General features: G+C 41.5%; 1 protein-coding gene across 4 annotated transcripts; it reads left to right on the forward strand.

Moving 5' to 3' along the window:
- The first annotated feature begins 1441 nt into the window (after positions 1–1441).
- On the forward strand, positions 1442–22849 carry LOC112150289 (coiled-coil domain-containing protein 85C-A). 4 transcript variants are annotated; one of them, XM_024278469.2, is made up of 6 exons: positions 1442–2552; positions 14074–14124; positions 16089–16189; positions 20719–20811; positions 20950–21048; positions 21746–22849. In XM_024278469.2, exons 1-6 carry the CDS (start codon positions 1928–1930, stop codon positions 21836–21838), a joined length of 1062 nt encoding a protein of 353 aa, XP_024134237.1. In that variant the 5' UTR covers positions 1442–1927; the 3' UTR covers positions 21839–22849. The 4 variants fall into 4 exon arrangements, with proteins under 4 accessions (XP_024134237.1, XP_024134247.1, XP_024134254.1 ...); XM_024278479.2 differs by having other exon boundaries at positions 1806–2552; positions 16119–16189; XM_024278486.2 differs by lacking the exon at positions 14074–14124 and having other exon boundaries at positions 1809–2552.
- The last annotated feature ends 1408 nt before the right edge of the window (positions 22850–24257 follow it).

The following is a 24257-nucleotide window of genomic DNA, read 5'->3' on the forward strand; positions in this document are numbered from 1 at the left end:
AAGATATTATTAATTATAAAATAGGACACATTTACATTAGTAATAGCACTCCAGCTAAAAGAACTGTTTTTTTAAAATATTAATGACAATGATAACAACAATGACACTTTTGTTTTATAGCAGCCTTACTTCCACTGTCCCATTTACCACCTAATAGTAAATGTTCCAACTCGTCCATGACATCCCTATTATGATTTATTTAACTATTTACTTATTTTTAAATGCTTATCTTGTTCATAACATAGAATTAAAAACATAAAATGTTTCCAGAAATCCTTTTACATATCACAGGTCCAGTATTGAAATATAGTTTTATTGATGCAATTAGAAAAGATTATTACAATAACTTAGAGATTATTAAGCTATTAGTTATCACAGCCTGTTATCAATTCATAAACTAAATCAAGTAATGTTTTTAAATTATCAGATTAAATATCCACCCTAAAGAAACCTCGTTTTTTTTACTAGCATAGAAGCTAACCCACTCATTGTCCACTTAAGCCAATTGGCAAACACAGGTGGGGCTAACACGAAAACTGCGGACAAACCCATTTGGGGTCCACATTTTCTGCACAATTTTAAACCATAAGGGGCCACTTGGCCTTGCTGGCTGGTATTTTCCAGGGCAGCTACATTGTTTCTTTTCTGGACAGGGGGGTGACAAGATCATTTTTGCCCAGGGCCAGCCCTGGTCCCACCCATAAACTCCTGCCACTCTGAAGAAACTTTGTCCTAGAAAACAACAGTTTTGGTTTAAAATTATTATTATTGCTAAAAATAATCATTGGGAACAATTTTACAACAGATCAAAAGATGATTGGAGTGGGACTTTATAGAAAAAGATGTTCTTGGTGCCCCCTACAGTGCATGCCTCTTGTACTCTTTTTCTTCAGATGTCAAGTTTGTTCCACAGTTCCACTCGGAGTTCAAGAGGAGTTACAGGGTGTTGTAGAATCTTACATGATTTAACCTTATGGTCTAAAATGACAGAGGTTTTCCACAGTGATGGAGACCAAATGATTGTCCTCTGCAGCAACAATAACAACGTTGTTGCTTTTTCTGCTATTTGTGTTGAACATTTTGCAATGTTTTTTCTGTATTTTTCCTCTTGTCACTTATTTCTGTTTTATGTTTGAACACAGATTTGTGTGACACCCTCACCTTTCAAACACTGAAAGGATTTAGAGGCTGAGTATTCATTTTCTTGATGTTTTTGTGTTCTTCTCATTTTTCTTATATAATTGTTTTCAAAAAGTTTTTGAAATCAAATATTAAATATTTTATTTGCAAATTGTTTTTTTTCTCAGCACTTTACATTTGATTTGCAACTTGCAACAAATTTTAATCTCAAAACTGTTACTTTTGCTCTCAATACGGTGTCACAAAAATCCCTACATAGTTTTCCCTTTTAATATAGAAACAATAGATGATCTGTTTTATATATGCACTCACTAAAACAGTTTTTGGGAAAATTTTTTACTGTAATTAGGAAAAAGGAAAACAATAATTATTGGAGTAATTTTAGGAAATTAACTCTTTAATTGAGTTTTTAACGATTTCTTAATAGTTGGTCAATTTTATTTTAAAACGAACTCTAATGCATTTAATGAGGAGATCTCCTTATATTTGACCTGACTTAAACTTATAAAAATAAAAATGCAAGAATATTTCAGAGTATTTGATTTTTTATTATTTTACTGTTATTTTGTTACTCTGTAATAATTCTGAAATTTAAATAAAAATCCGGTTTCTGCCAGCAGAGGACTCTGTTTTCTGTTTTCCTCTTCTCCATCACAGCCGTGCGTGTGCGCGCGCGTTCCTCCACAGCCCTCGGGCGCTGCAGCTGCTCGCGCACGCGCGGCGCTGGTGATGGATCTGCAGGAATGCTGCTGAGTTTCTCCTGAACTTTTCCCGGTCGGAGGCGGACATGGAGGCGGCGGGCGGTAGCCGGCTGTCGGACGAGGAGCTGCTGCTGCGGCGGAAGGAGGACCTGATCCAGATGCTGAGGAGTCTGGAGAACCGCAACGTGGACCTGATGCTGGAGCAGGGCAATCTGATGAAAGACGTAAACCGGAGCCTGCAGGTCCACCTCCACGAGATCCGGAGCCTGAAGGAGGTCAACCAGAGGCTGCAGGAGGACAACCAGGAGCTGCGGGAGCTCTGCTGCTTCCTGGACGACGACCGGCAGAAGGGCCGGAAGATGTGCCGGGAGTGGCAGCGCTTTGGCCGCTACACGGCCGGCGTCCTGTGGAGGGACGTGGGGCTGTACCAGCAGAAGCTGACGGAGCTGGAGGCCGGCCAGGAGGCGCTGAGGGCGGAGAACGCGGAGCTGAAGGAGATCGTGCTCATGCTGGACGAGGAGCGCGGCGGGGCCGGATCCCGGAGCTCCATCGACAGCCAGTCCAGCCTGAGCGGCGCGGTGCCCCCGCGGGACGGCGGGGACGGGAGCAGCGCGTCCAGCACCGGGAGCGGGGGGAGTCCCGACCACCACCCGAACCTGCTGAAGCCGAGCGAGGGGGGCAGGTGGTGCGCGGATGACCTTTCTGTTGGAGGTGAGTCTGATGCAGAGCAGCAAGTTCCTGCAAACTTACCCCCACCCCCACCCACCCAGCCTGTTACGGGGCAAGTCAGAGCAGAACCCTGAACTTCTACAGACACACCTTCACGGGGTCTGTCATTATTGGATCATGTCGGAGATTTTGAAGATGAACTTAAGAACCTACCCAGACACAGTCTGCAACTGTGCTCATCCATCCATCCGTCATCCGTCTGTCCATGTGCCCATTCGTCCATCCATCCATCCATTCCTCTGTCTGTTTAATTCGTACATCCATCCGTCCATCCGTCTGTCTATGTGCCCGTTATTCCGTCCGTCCGTCCATGGATCCATCCATTTGTCCGTGCATCCATCAATCCATACATTCGTTTGTGCGTCTCTCCATCTATCCGTGCATTCATCCATCCATCCGTTCGTCCATCTGTCTATCTATCCATTTATCCATCCATCTATCTGTCCATGTGCCCATCCATCTGCCTATCCATCCATTTATCCATCCATCCGTCCATCCATACATCCATGCATCCATCCATTCGTCCGTCTGTCCATTCGTACATCCATCCATCCGTCAATCCATTCATCCTTCCGCCCATGCATCTTTCCATCCATTCGTCCGTCCGTCCAACTATCCATTCATCTGTCCATCCTTGCTTCCATCAAACCATACATTCATTTGTGCGTCTCTTCATCCATCCATCCATCCATCCATCCATCCATCCATCCATCTCTCTATCCATCCTTCCATCCATCCATCCGTTTGTCCATCCAACCATCTATTTATCCATCCGTCTGTCATTGCATCCATCAATCGATACATTCGTCCATGCGTCTCTCCATCCATCCGTCCGTCCATCCATCCATCCATCCATCCATCCATCTTTTTAATCCCCCGTATCCCTTTCGTGGTCGATGGAGCCTGTTCTAGCTATTGTTGGGTGGGAGGGTTCACCCTGGACTGGTTTCCAGTCTTTCACAGGGGGACATTTTCTCTCCCACACACACTCACAGTTCAGTCACCAATGAAACCTATAAAACCTGTTTTTGGACTGTGAGAGGAAGCTGGAGGAAACCCACACGTCCACAGGGAGAACATGCAAGCTCCACACAGAAAGGTCCCAGCTAGGGATTCAAGCAGGGCCTTCGTGCTGGGGGAGTACGCTAACTACTGTGCCCCGTGCAGCCGCTTGTGCGGCCAACAGCACAGAAACAGACGATGTATTGTAATGATAATGAGGCATCATGGGAAAGTTTTGCCCTAAAGGAAAGTTCACGGGAGTCTAATCCTGAGGCTCTGGGTTCATTCTGGGCTGGGGGGTTGTGATGTGGTTAGGGGCAACGACTGGATGTGAAGCATGACGAATAAAAGTCAGTTTATGAGTCAGTCTGTGTTTGTTAGTGCTATGACCAATATGAAATGCTGCATCAGCAGCAGCGGTTTCCATGGAAACAAACCCTTCCAGTCCTATTTCCACCTCACCTCTAATATTTTTCTTTTCACTTTCAAGAAACAAACAAATAAACTTAAACTTTGTTTTCATGAATTAGAAAAGGAAACTTATTTTGTAAATGTTCTCCTTCTGATAGGAGTTTGACAGTCCCATGCTACTTTAGTTTTGCCAACTTTTTCTGCTTGTTATTAAAATGCAACTCTTGAGCTTTAACAAGAAATGTAGAAGCAGATATTCAAATGAGAACACAGTTGAGAGTACCATGAATGAAACACAGATTTCCTTGAAAGTTTGAGCCATCAAATTTTGGGCAACACCACAACAAAGAGTCCTGGCTAAGAGGCAAACTACAACTCAAATCCAGACATTTCAAACAATTAAAATTATTTTAAAAAAAGATAACGAATAACATGTTAATGAATTTTTTCAGGTCTCTTAGAATAGCATCAAACTAAGAGAAAGTTGTGAGATATGGTAGGTGAAATGTCCTTTGCAGTGAATTCCAGCCTGTAGGTGTCCAATACAAAGCCATCTCTTCCTTACTTTGTCCCACAGCATTAGGAACAGACAGCCGTGCAAAGACTTACACTCAAGTATGAAGGGAGCAGCTCAATGAGTCCCTTATAATATAAATCTGCACCAGTGTGTGAATGCCAAAGCTTATCATTTGGCTCACGAGAATACTTTGCAGCAATCATTTTTTTAACAAAAGCTTCGTCATAAGGCTTAATGAGCCATGTCTAAATATTTTTAAGTATTAAGAAGGAGCAACATTGAGGCTGATGTACTTCTGCTTGTCTTTAGGATTAGAAAGTGATGTTACTTTAGTTTTTACTTGCATTTAGAGAAAGATACAATTTGGAAAATTGACAGTCATAAATGTATATTTGTTGGTGGCTTCATTGGCTATAGTTGTGAAAGAATACACAATCATGTCATCAGCATAAAATGGTAGGTTAGCTGACTCATTTTCTGCCCTACGTCTTTTATAAATGAGTGGCAGAACATCAGAACATTGATCTGATGTAAAATAATTATGAATCTCATTTTAATTGTGTGAATGCTTGGTAATTTGCACTTTCTGCAAATTATGCAAGTTTAGTATCAAAAAGTTCAGTACTTTAACCATAGACTGTATAAGAATCACTCGACAGTGAGGGAGAACCATCCCAACATTTGATTCTGTCAGCGGTCCTTTTGGATTTACTTACATTTATTCCTTTTTGTCGAGATAAAAGGAGCATTTGGGTTACGCCGCTGCAGACCGGCGCGTGTCCCCCTCGCGCGAGCGTCGCAGCTCGTCTCTTTACATGCGCGGCCAGGTTATAGTCTGATCAGATGCACGTGAAAAGCGCGTTCAGCGGTATTTAAAATAAATAACCATCCTAACAAGTGAACAGCTGGATCTTTTTTCTGTTTGAAAACACCACCAGGTTTCTAGTTTGTCTCGTGCTCCTCAGACGGCTGCGTCTAATTCAGGCTGAAGCTGGAAAAGTGCGGCGAAGATGAATCTTTGGTTGGTGATTTTATGCGCATATATGCAACTTATAATTTATAAGCTACAACCAAAACAGTGAAATAAAGAAAAACGAACGTTAAACAAAGAAAAAAGTCCAAACACATAACCTCAGAGTGAAATCTATTTCTACAGAGTAAATCCTCATCTAAAAATGTCGACAGCATGCTCCTCTTGTTGTTTTAAACTGCTGCATCAGTACATTCCATTGAGGAAAACAACAGTAGGACAATGATTGGTACATTGTTGAATTGTAAAGTAGGTGTTAAAAGGTCTTCACGGACCCATTGATGAAGTCTGCTCCCATTGGCTACCCGTCATCTGTCAATCAAACCCCCCAGACGTTCGACATCAGACCCACAAACGCTTATTGAGCCATCTGATTGGTCAATTTATAACTCTAATAACTTGTGATAATGGAAAAAAATCTTTTAAAAAAATTAGGATTAGAAAAAAAGAAGTTAATCAGAAAGCAGCAGAGGAAGAATGATTATTCTGAGATATAAAATGACTGAGAAATAACTGTCTGTTTCCCAATGTAAGTCAATGGGACTTTGGCCTTTTTGCAACCCAGTGGTACTTCCTATATGAACACGGAAGGAGGGGGGCTTGCTTCGTCCAGTTATTCTATATACAGTCTATGTTCCTCCCTCCAGAGAAGACGTCTCCACTGCTCTAGAGTCCAGTGACGGTGTGCTTTACACCACTGCATCCACGCTTTACATTGTACTTGTTGATGTGTGGCTGGATGCAGCTGCTGTATTGCGAAATCAGGAAGTCATTGTTGATGGTTTAATTGCATTTGTCTGTGTTAAAAATATTTCTTTCACCTGCATTGAACAGTTTAGAGGTAAAAATAAAATTTTAAAGTAAACACAATGTTCATGGTTTAAAAGCATCAAAAATGTATCACCCCCCCTCCTCCCCCATGTCACCAGTTTGTCATTTATTGTGTTTGTCTGTGTTAAAAATACTTCTTTCACCTGCAAATTTAAACCTTACAATCTGCATTGCGAAATCAGGAAGTTATTGTTGATGGTTTAGGGTGATCACCACAACACTGCTTTTAGAAGGGGAGGGGGGCATTGCAGCAGAAGCTGAAAGTTCCAGGGATTCTAGTGTTAAGGACATTAATACTACTGGGGATTTTAAGGCTAATTTTGAGTTTGCCTAATATTTTAGAAACATGCAAACGGTTTTGGCTAATTTGGGATCTACTGAGCTTTTTAAGGCTAATTTGGAGTCATGTTGTATTTTAATAACATGGCAGCTTTTGGGAATAATTTGGCATCTACTGCGTTTTTTTTTTTTTTTTGTTTTTTTTTAGTTAAGTAGTTTTTTTTGGAGGGGGGGCTAATTTGGCATCTATTGAGCTTTTTAGGGCTAATTTGGAGTTATGCTATTATTTTAGCAATGTTCTAGCTTTTTTCTGCTAATTTGGTATTTACTTAAGAGCTAATTTGGAGTTAAGCTAGTATAATAGAAACGTGTTAACTTTTTTTTGCTAATTTGGCATCCACGTAGGTTTTAAGAGCTAATTTATTAGTTAAATAATGTTTTAGCAAAGTGTTAGCTTTTTTGAGCTAGTTTGGCATCTACTGAGGTTTTTTGGGCTAATTTAGAGTTAAGTAAATATTTTAGAAACATGTTAACATTTTGGCTAAGTTGGCATCTACTGAGATTTTTTTGGACTAATTTGGAATTAAGCTAACATTTTAGCAATGTTGCGATTTTTTTTTTTTTCTCATGAAATGTTTCAAATTCTTTGTGCACTTTCAGCAAATTATGCAAGTTTGGTATCACAATATTCTGCATGTTCGCGACATCATTCAGCAATTAAATACATTTCTTCAGCATCTTCAGCAACCACATTTAGCAAAATACACACACACAAGCATTTAACATGTAATGCAGCTTTTCTAGGATTATTTTATAATCACTGATCAATTTTTCGATTTTTTTTCTGCCCCATCTCTGCACCTGACGATCAGATCTGAGTTGGGAGGGGAACACAGAAGTGGTGTTAGTGTGAGCTTTACACAGAAAGACATAGTCAGGGAGATAGACCTTATCCTGACAAAGCTGCAGGGTTTAGGATCTAGCTAAAAGTCAGGCGTGTGGAAAAGCCAAAGAGCTGGAATCCCAGCATTCCTCTGAAAGTTTCCCCGCACCCCCGTTTACCTTCCCGTCACATGTCCCTTGGGACAAACAGGGACATCAGCTGTGCTGAAAAGCTGCCTGCTCAGGATTTCCCACATTCCAGCACACATAAAGGCCCTTTGGGGACAAAAATGACCCGAAGAGGAACAATTAAACAAGCTTTGTTTGGAACAGCATGACTGGAAACCAACTAACCTGCTGAGATGAGTCTGGATAATTAGGCCTAGTGGGTAATGAAGACCTGTGCACAGAAAAGTGGCAGAAAAAAATCCTTGTGTTGGTGCTTTGGGTCTGCATACTCAGCACTGTGTGAAACCTGCAGTGGTTTTGTCTGCCTGCTGGCTTCCTGTCTGACCTTCTCACAGCTCCAGTGAGTCGATCGGGTCAAATGAAAATGTTCAAGCGTGGTTCTGTGTCAGGTTACAAGTGTAAATGTCTGACATTGACGTGAAGCTCCTTCAAATGGAAAGAAAGTCAAGTTTAATCTCCATGAAGAGGAAGTCAAACTTAAAACAACAGCAGTACCTGTCATATCTTTGATTTTGAAATAAGTTTAATCATTGGCCTGAGTGAGTTTAAATCCAGATGTTTGTAGAAGCACTTTTTCCTTTTTTTAAAAGTTTTGGTGATGTTCTTTTTGCCTGTCACTGTCTTTTCCCCTGATGTCTCCCATTTTTGTCTACAAGTCTCATCCTGACTTTTGAACCTTGAACTCTGACCTTCAGAGTCATTTGAGGCCTGCAGTTCTCTACATTTTCCTCTGATTTTTTGATGACATTGTGGATGAGTCTTTGTTGTGTTCTTGAAGTTATTTTGGTCGCTGAAAGGTTCTCCTTTGTCTTCATCATGATGGATCTCACTGTAGTTTTTGTTTTAGATCTTTCAGCTGCATCATTTTTTAGATAAGTCTTTATTTCAAAGGTTTGACAGTTATCAGGTCTGAATGTGAGAAGATACATTTGTGATTGGAACAGTTTATTACTGGTTTAAAATAGAAGCAGATAGTCTAAGACAGATAAATGTAACTAGAACTTGATAACTTTCTTTTTTCAAATCATCTTTATGCAAATTAGCAAGTCTCTATTTAATGAAATAGTGAAGACAAACATGAAAAAATATGAAGTCTCAAAGGAGGAAAAATAACTAAACAGTTAAAAATGGGAGAAAAGGTTCCTGGAAGCATCATTTTGACGCACAACAAAGGCTCTCTTCTTAAGATGGTGGCGTGTGTTAAAATCTTTTTTAAAATTATTTTTTTAAGACTTTATGTTTAACCTCAACTTGCAAAGTCTTTATCCTCTTAATACCTTGTTTAAGATGGAAAATGAAATCAGTGCATTATTGTGACATGTATCATTCACTTCACTGTAACTCAAACACTCTAAACTTAAAACTGTTTTTACACTGAATGTCAGTATAGATAAGCGTACATATCTCACACACGCAATGTACAACATGTTATGTCCTGGATATACTGTATAGAGAAACATCAAAGTAGCAAAGAATTCAGTAAATGTCCTTTTGAAGGTTAAACTAAAAAAAGCTTTCTGATAAACTGTCTTCCATTCAGGATCACAAAGTTGCTGGAGCCTATCCCAGTCACTGTTAGTTGAAGGTGTGGTACACCCTGAACAGGTCACCAGTCTGTTGTACAGCTATATAACACACTCATAGGGCAATTAAGAATAACCAGTGAACCTATGAAGCATGTTTTAGGACTGTAAAATTATGAGTAATTACGGACTTTTCGTGTTTAGATCAGAAAACTTCTGACATATTGTCTAAAAAAGGAAGCTTTAGACTCTGGGTTTTCCTGTAGACAAAGAAGAACACTTCAGCATGAGATGATCCTAAGAAGCTGCTGCTTCGCCATCCTTGCGCTCACAAAGCCTTTCTAGTTAATGAAAATAAATGTATTAACATCCCAAAAAGTTCAGTACTTGGAATGTACAGAGGAATATTTTGTAACTTTGTAACATAGCAGTTAGTTTCCTTTAGCGTTCTTTGGAACTGCAATACATGGGACATCCTGGTTTGAGTCAAAGTCTTTATTGGAAGGCGGGGCTTTCAGAAGCCACAGGTGAGGAGCATTGACTGTATAAGAGACCTGCACAGAGTGAGTGCGACGTTATTTATAGAAAACGGTTTACTTCCTGCTCCAACCAAATGAAGTCATTTCAGTTGCCATTTTTTTCACGATACCTACACCACCATGTGGAAACAGAGTCAGTGATTGGTTTGAGTCGGTCTGAGTCGTCGTTTCTATGGTAACCACTCTCACCAATCAGGAATGAGTTTACTAGAAGGGCAAACCCCTACCACGTGAAAGTGGGCTTCACAAAATTTTGTCAATGAAATGGGGTTCAGAGGGCACCACATATTTATCGAGGCATCTGATTGCTCAGTCTGACACTTGAATAACTTGCACTTCAGATAAAAATATCTTTTTAATAAATAAAGATTATCTAGAAGATGTATAAAAGGCATCAAAGCAAGTTATTCTGACAAACATAATGACTAATAGCTGTTTATTTCTATATTAAAATCTATGGGATTTTGGCTTCTTGGAACCTGCGGCCACTTCCTGTTTGGAATGCCAAGTGGGAGGGGCCACTCAGTCCAGTTCTCATATACAGTCAATAGTGAGGACTGTGCTCACTGATTCATGGAGTTCAAATCATGCACATCGAAGCCAGAAGAGATCCATTTGCAGGAGAACCTCTACTCTTCTAAAGGGGCGGGGCTTTCCCCTGGCTGGCCCCATTCTCAACGTGGTGAGCGAATGTGTGTGCTCTCTGCACCCCAACCATCTGTCCGACAGCATTGTGCGTCTGACAATGGGGCGCCGGCCTTCAAAGACTGGCTGTGCAGAGCTTCCCATCATCCCCCCGACGCTCTTTGTCTCATTTTCTGTGAGACTCGGCGGGGTCGGCGCTCTTCAGGAACCATCCCAGCTAAAGTCCAGGTTTGAGGCTCCATGAGAGTTTGATCAAACTGAAGCTGTGCAACTCATCCCCCTCCCTTCAGAGGGAAAAGCAACTTAAACTGCGTTTTTGGGGGAGGGGAGTTAACACGAGAGCTGTCTGCTGAGCAGGACAGTGTGGGATTTTGCATCGTCTTGTTTGCATTTCAGTGGCTCAGAAAGAGCAATCAGAACTTCACTTTTGTTCCTTCAGTTTTTTGCATAAATATTTAAGAATTTCAATATATTTATTCAAGTTAAATATTTTCCTACAATGTAAAACATTTACAATAAACCGAGTCTAAAGGTCAAAGTCAGGTTTAGGCTTTGCTCTGTAGCTGTTGTTTGTCTGAGTAGGATGCTGGTTTAGTCGTGGACAGATGAAGAAGCCGTTTTCTTCTTTAGTATGACCACAGTCTGATAAACCTGATCTGAGCTCAAATCTAGCTCTGACATTTAAGATCATTTAACAACTTTGTGGCTGCGTCTAGAGAAGTCTTTATATGACTTGCCTCCTTGTGTGCCAGATAGAAACAATGTTTAAAGACTTCATGTGTCACAAACGGGCAGACAGCTGGTTCCATGTGTAGCAGGTATGAATGAAGCACAGCTAAAAGTCCACAAAAGCGCATCAGGGTCAGATAGGCAGAGGTCAATCACAAGTGTGGGGTCATCCAAGAAGAGAGTAGAGTAGTCAGGGTCCAGGTGAGGGTCAGGGCAGGCAGCAAGCAAGGTCAGAAACAGAAAAGCAGGGTCAGAATGAACCGCTCGGTAATTCAGACAAGGTGGCACAAAACAATACTCCGCTCAGAGCAAGGCTGTGTGCTGCTTTAGAAAAACTCTGGAGACTGCTCCCGCCGGTGACCAGAGGGGGAATCAGAGCTCGACTCCTGAAATCACGGATAGCTTTATCCTTTGTGACAGTCTAAGAGGAAGAATGACTTTTTAGATGTCTTGTCTAAACTGGTACAAGCAAACTCAGAAGCCACTTATGGTTGATTACAAAAAGTGTTGCTGTAGATTAAAATATTGTGGACATTTAGTCCACTCCCTTTACAGCAGGGGTCTCAAACTCGCGGCCCGCGGGCCATCTGCGGCCCGCGGGATGATGATTTGCGGCCCCCGTCTTCATATGAAAGATTACTGTTCGTGCGGCCCGCAAGGCTGATATGAATGACAGTTGTTATGTGCAGAGCTGAATGAACCAATCACAGTGAGGTATACGACTCTGGAGGCGGGACATCGGCGGTCTGTCCAGTGCCTCTGTCTATCATTCATTCCTTCCTCCAATCAGCTGGGCGGAGGAGGAGCCAGGAAGCACCAAACGTGATTTGTGTGACAAAGTCACGTGCCCCGCGCGGGGAATTTGCTGCTCGCGGCTCGTCAAAAAATGTGTTTCTGTCGCCACGCCGCGTGTCGAAGGGGCTACCATCTCCGTCTGTGGATGTCTCTCTCAGAATGAATGAGAGACATATATGATGTCGAGGAATACGTTTTTTGACGTGCTGACTGTTCCTAACCAGAGCTCCTCAAGCTCCGAGCCACAGACCTGTAGCTCGCCCCGCGCGGCGATCCGCTGCACCCGCCTGTCAATTATGTGATCCTGAGCTTGGCTCGCGCCTGCGTGCGCGTGTCTGTGACTTAAGGTTCACACACCGGCTGTGTCGGCGCGCATTCCAGTCCATACAAACGCGATAGAAGTCCGATATTCTGCTACGCGCGTTTGAATAGAACCCCCATAGAAAGCAGCCCCACCCCCATGCGCACTGATGCAGCCGCCACGCGCACGAGCACCCCACACCTCCAATGAATGGAAGACACATAGATGTGGACAAAAGTGTTCATACCCCTCAGTTAAAGAAGGACAAACCCACAATTCTCACTGAAATCACTCAAAACTTACAAAAGTAACAATAAATAAAACACCTGTGATGTCAATTAAAGGACACACCTGAGTTAATCATGTCACTCTGGTCAAATAGTTTTCAATCTTTCATTGAGGTACCATCATTTTTGTCCAGGCCTGTTTCATTAGTTTGTTTTTTTAAATAATTATGTTAATCAACAATTCAAAATTGATGGCTGATTTTGATTGTTTAATTTTCAATTTTTATTTATTTATTGTTACTTTTGTAAGTTTCAAGTGATTTCAGTGAGAATTCTGGGTTTGTCCTTCTTTAACTGAGGGGTACCAACACTTTTGTCCACCACTGAGGTCAGATTTATTTATTGTGAGGAGAGTTCTACAATAATCTACATAAAATGAAATCCTTCAAAGATTTTCTCGTTATCGGCGCTTCTCTCACTCTGAAGGAGGATCTGCTAATACAGACATTTGAAACTGAACAAAAATAATTAGTTTTCTCTAGTCAGTCAATATGTGGTTTCTTCAGTTGTCTGTATCTGTTGTTTGGTCATTATTATTATTTTATTTATTTATTACTAATTTATTTGTTTTTTTTATTCATCTTTTAATGTACATGGTAAAAAACAAGAAAACAACAACAGAAAATTCTATATAAATTATAAATAAATACATTACACCTCTATTATGTAGTCCGAAATGGAGTAGGAAGAAGTTTAAAAAACTTTTTTTAATCCTACCCCCTAGCAATATATCTTAAGTTTAATCTTCAATATAAACTATTTCAAAAACAGACATTAACTACCCTTATTTTTTTATATATATAAATCAACACACAAAGATCTATACACGTCGTTCATTATTTATTCATTATTTTGTGTTAAAATAAAGATATTTAAGAACACTGGAATGTTTTCTATGCGATTTTCTTGTAAAAATCCTGATGCGGCCCAGCCTCAACTAGTCTCCGCCTCCAGTGGCCCCCGGCTGATTTGAGTTTGAGACCCCTGATTTACAGGTAATAAGACATGGCTCCTCTACCAGAGAGCAGGGATTTTGACAGATCTGTAGATTATAGTTTTCTCCAGTTCATCTCCGAGTCCCTGGTATTTCTCCAGTTTCTCATGTTCCTTCTTCTTGATGTTACCATCGCTTGGTACTGCCACATCCACCACAACGGCTTTCCTCTGTTCTTTATCCATCACCACAATGTCTGGTTGGTTCTCCATGACCATTCTGTCCGTCTGTATCTGGAAGTCCCACAAGATCTTTGCTCTCATTCTCTACCACTTTCGGAGGTGTTTCCATTTTGACTTTACAGTCCATATTCTGCACAAATGTTTCTGTATATTATTCCAGCCACTTGGTTGTGGCGCTCCATGTATGCTTTGTCCAGTGCTTGTCCTCCTATCAGACTCTGTCCTCCAGCATCACATCCTCTGTTCTCCATTGCCTGAGACATTCACTGAGGACACTATCAATTGGAGCCTTGTACTTGGTGTAATGTGGATCTTGGATGAATAATCTTTATTGAAGCTCACTAGTTTTCACCCTCCATCCCTACAGCTAGCTTACCGTCTCAGAGTACTGGATTGGGGATGGAACCCTCCATGCACGGTGAGAAGCTTTCATGTTTCATGTATCTCTTCCTTTGCTTTCTTATTATTCCTGCAGGGTATCTGATGACTGGCAGTGCGTAACTGTTTTAATGTCCAGGTCTTGTTCTTGCCATTGAGCTGGACTTGCCTTACTCGTTGGAGGTTTTTGGCTGTTGTGGCTTGATTTCAATTTGCCTGTGGGCTTCCAAAGTACTTGCAACTGTCCTCAATGTCTGCTATTGTTCCTTCTGGGAGTTAGACCCATTTCATCTTTTTGTCACTATCTAACTGCCTTTCTCAAGCCTAAAGACACGGTGATGTCAGTGGTCCTGGTGGCATGGAGCATGGAGTCAAATATCACACCCACCTGTACTCTTAGCGTATAGCTTGATGTTATTCATGTAGAGGAGGTCACTGAGTTGGCCCATTCAGTATTCATAGCTAGTCATGTTCATTTATGTTACATTAACAAGTGCAAAGTAATATTTAAAAATTGAACCCAGAAGTAGGACGCATCGACCATTTACCTCAACAATTAATAGAACCAGTTAAGAATCCACTTACCTCAACAGTAGTCAGGTGAATTTGGTTTAGTTCACTTAACAAAAAGTCTCACTTCTGAGAAAGCACCAATTCGAGAACTAAAAATAAATAAATAGGCAGATTAACCCCTCCAAAATACACATATGTGTACACATACATTTGCATGAATAAAACAGTCAATATTATTCATGCATTAAAAACATTTTTAGACTCCAGATTGTAAAAATATTTGTGTTTGGGATCAAATCTGGTGTTTTGACTTAGAAACTAGCAGGAATTTTTGAGGAACTGCAGCACTAGTTAGGAACTCAGAAGTGTGAGGAATGTCTCATCTGACCCACAAGGCTGAAGCAAACAGCAAAGAGACTCACGTGATTTTCTTTCAGGAGACGTGGAGACCAGACAGGCAGGAAGCAGATGTGGATCCGCACTGAGCACCTGTAATTTAAGGAGCTTCTCTGCTTTCCTTCTGTCAGCATTGACCTGCCTTCTGTGTATTTGCACGTTTGTGTACATGTAAGGTCAGCAGGGCTGCAGTAGTGACTTTAGATTCCTGTTACTGTGTGGGAGACAGTGAAAATCTCTGTTTCAGGTTTTCTCCGTACTAAATCTGCAGAGGCAGTGAGAGCAGTTTGTCATTTTTCTTCTTCAATTGCTGAGCTCCCCGCTTTGATCTGCTGTTTGTCCTCACAGAAAAAAATACAGAGCTTGTGCCGCTTTTCTCCTTCAGAATCCACTGGAAGTTCATTGATCGTGTAAACAGTTAAAAAAATTATAGTAAATCAAAGAACACAAACACTGGAGCTCCGGTGTTAAAGGGTTAATAAACCAGAAAATGAGGAAAACAAACGTATAACCAAAAAATAAACAAATAAATGAAATGTGGAAGTTTTCTTTAAAGTGCCCTTAATTACTTTTATGTCATTTTCAGCCAAAAAAAACTGTCATTTTTTTGGACATAGTTTCTGCAGAGCGGCAGGAGTTCTTTAGAAATTGACCTCTGAGTTGTTGGTGGGATTCCTGCAAAATCTGAGCTGTAATCTGGCTCAAAGCTGTACTGCTGGATGGCTCCAATACTGCTCGCCATTTTTGTTACAAAAGAAATGTTGAATTGGAGGTGTAAGCTACTGGGAGGGATATTAAAAGATGGGAAGCGGGGGTGGGGTTGCCAGGGGTTCCACATCCAGACCTCCTTAGATTGATAAATGCATTTTCATTAATAATTTTTGTGTGGTTATGTTGTCAGCACATGAAACCAAAGAATAAACCATTTAAAATGTTGTATTTGCTCAGGCTTAGGATGTGTTTTTGGCGTTCCCTTTATTATATTTAGAAGTATATTTATGTTAAGTTTTCTTTGCAGATTTTGTTCCACTAATCATAACATCTCGCTGACCTCCACCTTGAAATGCAATGCGGTGTTTCTTGTTTCTTCCATAGGTAAAGAAAGAACGTTTTCTTTTCATTCAGATGTGTACATGAGAGAGCTGCAGGACAGAGTGAGGTTGTTGGAGGAGCAAAACCAGCAGCTGCTGTCACAGGTGAGCACCGCTCCTCATCACGCTCCATTTACAGCTACATCTGCTGCAGACGTCAGCCTGTTTGTGTTACAGTCAGAAAAGAGGAATCTCCACTATAAAGTTCAACTCGGGTTTCATTTTATCATGACATCAGAATGAATTTCAAAGTTGAAGTGGTTTGATAGAACAGCAACAGGGAAGTTTCAGTGTGCTTTGGCCAGCTTTCACTCCACGCTTCTAGAACTGAACATTCTTGGTATTTCCCTCAGAAAACACAAAGATGAGAGTTTGTGCTGGGAGCAGCAAATGCACGTCTGACATAACTAAATCTTGTTGATTCATCTGCATCCACTTAGAATGATAACTTTTTCCCTTAAAGGGCCAAAATCTAAATGGGATCCTGGTCCGCGGGCCAAATACAATATTATTTGCATGTCATGAAATAAAAGGAGAAAATAAAGAATACAGCGTAGTTTATTTATTTTGATTCTGTATCCATTGAGGTAACACACATTAGTAAGAATAAAAAGTAACATTTGTCTTTGAAATCTTCAACAGCAAGACCTAACTGGCCATTTTTTTATTGAAAACAAGAGCAATTTAACAAACTTTCTTCTATGAAAACAACAACCTCGGATCCTAATGAGAGACGTGGAGCTGCTCTTTTGACATTATCCGTCTGTCGTTCTCGCTCCATCTTGGCTAGCTAAAAAAGAATGCTAATAGCATAGAAGTTACCATGAAGGCTCTTGGGAATTTCTAACACAAAAAAAGTCCAGAACTGACTCACTTGTGGGTTGTTTCACCCATAGCTGCAGACAAAGAAAGTGCCAACACCGCCACCCAGAGGCCGAAAGTATATTACAGCCGTAAAGTTTTGAAACACCACTGAGAATCAATGACAAATGGGTAAGAGGGTCATCACCATAGACTGTAAAAATTAATGGACAAAGCAAGCACCGAGGTCCCCCATTGGAAATGCATTACTTCCTCTCCTCGCGAAAGTAGGCCGCCGCTTTCCCCGTCAATTCCTGAAATGGATACCGCCATTTGCAAACAATCCTCAGCGATTGGTCTGAGTCATAGCTGAGTCATCGAATCTACAGGAAGTACTGTCGCCAATCAGGAGTGAGATTATTGCAACCGTCTGCCTCTTTCCACGCCTTTACCATGGGACCGCGGATGTAAACGCTGGCTCGAGACGACCGTGAAGCTGGCTTCCGAATTTTCCGAACAGGACCTGTTTTTAGGTGGTCTGAGTTCGAAAAATACAGTGGAACGCTCTCGCTGTGAATCGGAAGCCAACTTCATCGTCGTCGCCTCGAGAGAATTGTACAAGTCATTGCTGAAGCCGAGGGAGAACCATTCCAACAGTTGATTCTGTCAGCGGTCCTTTTGGATTTACTTACATTTATTCCTTTTTGTCGAGATAAAAGGAGCATTTGGGTGACGCTGTGCCCGAACTGCGCGCGGCCCCCTCGCGCGAGCCACAGCGTTACTTCACATGCGCGGCCAGGTTTACAGTCTGATCAGATGCACGTGAGAAGCGCGTTCAGCGGTATTTAAAATAAATAACCATCCTAACAAGTGAACAGCTGGATCTTTTTTCTGTTTGAAAATACGAGTGAAAAGTGAAAAATGAACATTAAACAAAGAAAAAAGTCCAAAGCACATAACCTCAGAGTGAAATCTATTTCTACAGAGTAAATCCTCATCTAAAAATGTGGAGAGCATGGGTCTCTTGTTGTTTTAAACTGCTGCATCGGTACATTCCACTGAGGAAAACAACAGTAGAACAATGACTGGTAGGTACATTGTTGAATTGTAAAGTAGGTGTTAAAAGGTCTTCACGGAGCCATTGATGAAGTCTGCTCCCATTGGCTACCCGTCACCTGTCACTCAAACCCCCCAGACGGTCGACGTCAGACCCACAAACGCTTATTGAGCCATCTGATTGGTCAATTTATAACTCTAATAACTTGTGATAATGGAAAAAAATCTTTGAAAAAAAATTAGGATTAGAAAAAAGAAGTTAAGCAGAAAGCAGCAGAGGAAGAATGATTATTCTGACATATAAAATGAGTGAGAAATAACTGTCTGTTTCTCAATGTAAGTCAATGGGACTTTGGCCTTTTTGCAACCCAGTGGTACTTCCTATATGGAACACGGAAGGAGGGGGGCTTGCTTTGTCCAGTTATTTTATATACAGTCTATGGTCATCACCAAAAAAACACGCCCCTTCAGAGGAGATTTTAGAAACAGAGGATTTAGATCAACATGAAAATTTGATTTTTAAGATCTTTAGGTTGTGGGATATTGGTTAAAAACTTCATAATCCTATTTAAACCACTACTGGGAATGTTTTTTTAATATAAAAAAAATGTCATGGGGGACTTTGAAGAAATGACCAAAATGAGCAAGGCCACTAGGGGGAGCAAAGGAAACACAAGACTGGCATAACAAGAGATAAAGAAATAACCATAATAAACAATATAATCCATCCATCTTCTTCCGCTCATCCGGACCGGGTCGTGGGGTCAGCAGTCTAAGCAGAGATGCCCCGACTTCCCTCTCCCCGATCACTTCCTCCAGCTGCTCTGGGGGACCACGAGGTGTTCCCAGGCCAGCCCAGTGGCGTAATCTCTCCAGCGTGTCCTGGGTCTTCCCTGGAGCCTCCGCACAGTGGGACATGTCTGGAACACCTCACCAGGGAGGTGTCCAGGAGGCATCCGGGTCAGATGCCCGAACCACCTCAACTGGTTCCTCTCAATGCGGAGGAGAAGCGGCTCTACTCCGAGTTCTCTCCGGGTGACTGAGATCCTCACCCTATCTCTAAGGGAGCGCCCAGTCACCCTCCGGAGAAAACTCATTTCAGCCGCTTGTAGTCGGGATCTCATTCTTTCAGTCCTGACTCAGAACTCATGACCATAGGCGAGTACTGGAATGAAGATTGACCGGTAAATCGAGAGCTTTGCCTTCTGGCTCAGCTCTCTTCTCAGTACAAGGGACCGGTACAGCGACCGCAAAATAGCGGACGCCGCTCCAATCCACTTGACGATCTTACGCTCCGATCTTCCATCATATGTGAACAAGACCCCAAGATATTTAAACTCCCCCACCTGAGGAAAGAGCACTCCACCCACCGAGAGAGGACAAACTACCTTTCTCCGGTCGTAATAATGTAATAATCATTGGTTAAGCTACTAGGTTGGTTGAGGAATTTTTTCCATCTGGGAAAAAAAAGAAACAAAAGCAACGTTACGGATAACAAGTTGACCGACCATGAGTTTATTTGCTGTTATGTCACTTGAGATCAGACTGGTTGATTGCGGTCCCTGAACCAAAATGAGTTTAACACCCTGATCTATAGTCTTCCCAAGCAGAGGAGCACTAGGAGAACATTATTCATTTCGGGATTCTTCGTCCTAAGTCTCGTAAACAACTACACTTATAATGTATTTTGGACCAGCCCCTCTGCTCCCTGAGAGGTGAAACAGGATGACTCTTTATTGAAAAAGGCGGGGCTTCCTCATCACAAAACGATCCACGTGAAGGTCGTGACCCGTCTGAGTAACCTTCAGGAATTTAGAGCTGAGTCTGGGTAAATGAAGCCTACAGCTTTTGTTTATGTAGCGTCTAGCAGCTGGCCCCGCCCACTTCCAGGATCACTCAGCTATAGTAGAAGTGTTGACCTCACTCCAATAGAAGTCAGTTATCAGTGTGTTCTTGTGACATTTTTCTGCTAATAAAGGACATATGTAGAGAAAATTAAGATTAAAAATAGCCTTTCTGATTATTTCTTTATTCAAATTGTTATGAATCCCGAGCAGATGAAAAAATGCTGTTTGAAAAAGACCCTGGTTGGGCCACAAGCTCTTGTAAAACTCCAGTATTACGCAATGTTTTTGTTGTTAGGTTGGAGGTGTGAGGAGCTGTAAGCTAGCAGGAGAGAGTGTAGACAGAGAACTCTCAACTATTCGGAGGGGAAGGCTGGGCCGAGTTTGTTCTGCCTACAACTCAGAAGTGAATCAATCTCTAATGAATTTCGCTCTGCAGAAACTATGTCCTAGAAAATGACAGTTTTTTTGGGGGGGGGGTAAAAACGGCACAATTGCAGTTTGAAAGCAGATCAAAAGATGATCGGAGTGGGCCTTTTATGGGATTGTACTCAAAATATAAATGTGTGCACAACATTGTGTTTATGAACACGACTTTCTCTTTGTGAATACAAAATATTCTTCATGAATTTTTTTCTTTTTTAAAGTTATTTTACCCCATAGTCTTCAAAACTAAATTCAAAATATTACTAGATTTGTTTATTTCCGGCTGAAGCAGGTTTAAAGTCTCTCATATGATTTAGAGTTAATAATATCTTAAGGAGAGTTGAGGACGCGTTTTGGCTTTAGGACCTAATAAGAGGAGGGGTTTAAGGACCTCATGGGGAGTAATGTATGAAAAAGTATGAACCTTGAAGAGAATAACTTTCTGTTTTAAAGCCGACTCCTGCTGTGTTTTCTGCCCCCACCCCCACATCTCCTCTGTTCCTCCAGAAAGCCGTGCGGATCCAGAGTGGAAAACTGTCTCCCACTGGGCCCTATCACCCCCCAGGGCAGAAGCCTGAGGCAGTTGTTCATGCAATGAAGGTGAAGTCACATTCTCCTCTGTGGTTACCCACTGAACTGACCCGGCTGGTTTGGTCTTCAGACCAGCTTGGATCTGGGGTTCATGAGGTTCTCCTTTCTTTTGTGTGTGTCCATGCATGTGTGTTTGTGCAAGTTCAGGTGCTGGAGGTGCAGGAGAAGATGGACTGGCAGGGCTCCATGGAATGCGATGAGAACCTCAGTGAGAAGGAGAAGGCCATCGTCAGGGAGATGTGCAACGTGAGTTTCAGCGTTCTTCCCTTCGTCTTTTATCCATAAGTCTGGGGTTTCCTAGGGGTGTAAAGGCTAACCAGCTTAAAAAGTGCAGAAGATGTTATTCTGCATTCACATTGAATGCTGTTTACATGTCCAGTTGGATCCTGTTTGGATGTTTATAAACTGGTCGCAAATTGTCATGACAGATCTGCAAAGACGCAGGCAAACACATCATAATATCTGAGTTCATGAGATCATTCAGAAATGCTAGCAGTACAGTGAGGAGGTGCTGTCTACTAGCTGTCCAGAGCTTCATTGAGATGATCTTGTTTGGCACAGAGCGTCTTTTATTTTGAAAATAACTTATATGTAAATATATCACATTTTGAGGTTCTTTTAATATTTTTGCTTTTGTTCATGCCAAAAAACAGACGTAATTCATATTTGTTGTTAAAAAAAGAGATCATGAATGCAAATCCAAATGTATTAAAGACTAAAGTAATATTAAGTAAGACTATGCGGCTCCTTCTAGGTTTTGATCAGTAGAAAATGAGCCCAAATGGCTCTTTTACTGTTAAAGCTGACCCCTGTGTTAGGTATAATAAAAAAACATACTGTATTTCATCTGCTTAAAGTCCACATTCATCCCCACAGACTCCTGAAGCCATCAGTAGAATTGCAGGTTGGTTGTGATGAGTCATTCTGTCTTTTCTCCTCACAGGTGGTTTGGAGAAAGCTGGGTGATTCCACCGGATCAAAGGTGTCTGTCCGCCAGACGCTGCCAGGAAACCCGTTCAAGGGGCTGCATCCGTAGAAACAGATGTCAGGACCCACACATTTGTTTCCTCAAACAAAACTTTTACTCCGTTAGATGAACATTGACTCTGACTCCCCCCATGTGCAGTCTGCAATGCATGCTGGGTATTTAGAGGAGCCAGACTTCTGACTTCTGTTCTGAAGGGTTGTGTAAGTTCTGTGAAACTATTAGACTGTTTAGCACAAGCATGCGACAAGTCATGTGACTTAGATTTTTCCATCAAATGATCACAGCAAAACTGGTCCACCCCAACGACAACACACAAGGGGGGGCAGAGCGGGTCATTTAAGCCCCCTACCATGACTCAGTTCACGTAAAGGACAGCAGAGCCACAAAGAGGACGGATGGTTGAAGGAGGAGCCAAGGAGCATTTCCTGTCTCACATTTTCACATCTCTTTCTAGCAGACTGGAGTTCCATTACACCCCCCCCCCCTCCACGACAAGAAGCAAAACATTACGACTGATGTGATGATCACTGGATTGTTGACAATTGCATCACCTCTTATGGCATCTAGTTTTGACCAAGTCCCCCAATGACATATTTTGATAAAAAAACCATTCCCAGTAGTGTTTTAATTATGATTATGAAGTTTTTAACCAAAATCCACAAACTTAAAAGTCTTAGAAAGCCATTTTTCTTGTTGATCTAAAGCCTATGTTTCCAAAATCTCCTCTGAGGGGGCGTGGCTTTTGGAGCTCCGCCCCTAATCATGAACATGCTCAAACACTCTCTGGTCATTTTACCAGACAGTAAAATTCCCAGAAAGGTTGTCTCATCATGTGAGCATCAGTGAAGACGAGCATCGTCTGCCTCTGAACTCTCACTGCCCTCGTTTGCTGCCTGTTTTCTTCATATTTAGCATCAGTGTCTGAGTTTTTGCTCTTATTAGGAGTTGCTGAGAGACATTGTATGTTTTGATCGGTGTAGCTCAGGATGTTCTTCAGCAGTAAAGTATGTAAAAGAGTTTTAGATCCAACAAGAATTAAAGTTTATTTTGTAAACCTGAGCCGCCTCAGTGATTGTGTGGATGTGGGACGTTGAGCTTTACATGCCAGGAACTGGTGGTGTGGGACCCAAAATAATAAACAAACTATAATATGATTAAAAAAGAAAAAACTACAGTCACAACCAGGGGCTGAGCCCACTCCCTCACAAAAAGACTGGGGGGTGATTTAGTTTGACTGGAGAAGGGCAGAATTTAAAGAAGAAGTCGTCTATAAGAGGGTTTAGGATACAATTGAAATCACCACCTACTACAGCTAAGTTATACTGCATCACTGGAAACGTTCAAAACCCACTCTCATGAAAATCAGGTTTTGAGAATTTTTAACACAATCTTGAGCAATTTTTATGATGATGAACATATTCAAAGAAAAGTAAACTTTTTATTTATGAGTATTTCACATACAGGCGATACTGTCCTACAGCAGGGGTCCCCAAACTAGGACTCGCGGGCCAGATCTGGCCCTCCTCCATATTTGGGGCCGGCCCCCAAAACTGTTTTGGCTAAATTTGACATTTTTCCAGTTTTTAGACTTATTTGGCATTTAACTAATATTTCCGCTACATGCTAGTTGTTTTGGCCAATATAGTCTTTTTTGGGCTATTTGGAGTTTATCCAGTATTTTAGCTTTATGCTAGCTGTTTTGGCTTAATTAGACATTTTTCCAGTTTTTTAGGCTAATTTGGAGTTTAGCTAATATTTTAGCTTAATGCTAGTTTTTTTTGGCTAATTTAGAGTTTTTTTCTGCTAATTTGGCACTTCGCTAATATTTTAGCTAGCGATCGGCTTCAGTGTTTTTAGCTATGAATTTAAGCCTCTTCAGCAATAGCAGGTAATGCTAAATATCTTGTTTTTAAAACGATTTAGGATTTTTTTTTTCTTGGAAGATTACAGAAATGAATTATTTAAAATTTGGCTATGTGTGGCTTTCTGGAAAACCATAAATCTTTACATTAAGGCTGTGATTGTTACCCTTTTTCTGAAACCAACCCCGGCCCTACTTCAGAGAAGAAAATAGTTATGTGGCCCTCACAAGAAAAAGTTTGGGGACCCCTGACCTTCAGGACCCTTTTACACTGCACTCTAGTCTAGGGGTGGACACTCCTCTCTACGATCCTCCACAGACCTGGACAACCCAAATACCCAAATACCCACAGCACATGTACAGGTCAACCTCCCTGTATGGATTCATGTGACTACAGCTTTAGCTCTGGAACTGCAAAAACTCAGACAGTGTTCATTATAAAAGACATTTGCAAACATACAATCCCAGATATGTTATCTGTAGTTTCTCCACTTACCCTCCATGGGTAATTGAAGAGCTCCTGGACCAAGTGGAGGAGTGTTTGGAATTCCTACGTGTCATTTTTACCCTTAAATCTATTCAAATTTGGAGCATCTGGGTTTACAT

This window comes from Oryzias melastigma, linkage group LG22 (genome assembly GCF_002922805.2).
Source record: "Oryzias melastigma strain HK-1 linkage group LG22, ASM292280v2, whole genome shotgun sequence".
NCBI lineage: Eukaryota > Metazoa > Chordata > Actinopteri > Beloniformes > Adrianichthyidae > Oryzias > Oryzias melastigma.

What these genes read in the sequence shown, in the direction of transcription:
- LOC112150289 (XM_024278469.2), top strand. Translation starts at nt 1,928, where the DNA reads ATGGAGGCGGCGGGCGGTAGCCGGCTGTCGGACGAGGAGCTGCTGCTG. An exon ending in GATGGAACCCTCCATGCACG is followed by an intron (nt 14,125 to 16,088) that starts GTGAGAAGCTTT and finishes TTTCTTCCATAG; the next exon opens with GTAAAGAAAGAACGTTTTCT. An exon ending in TCGTCAGGGAGATGTGCAAC is followed by an intron (nt 21,049 to 21,745) that starts GTGAGTTTCAGC and finishes TTCTCCTCACAG; the next exon opens with GTGGTTTGGAGAAAGCTGGG.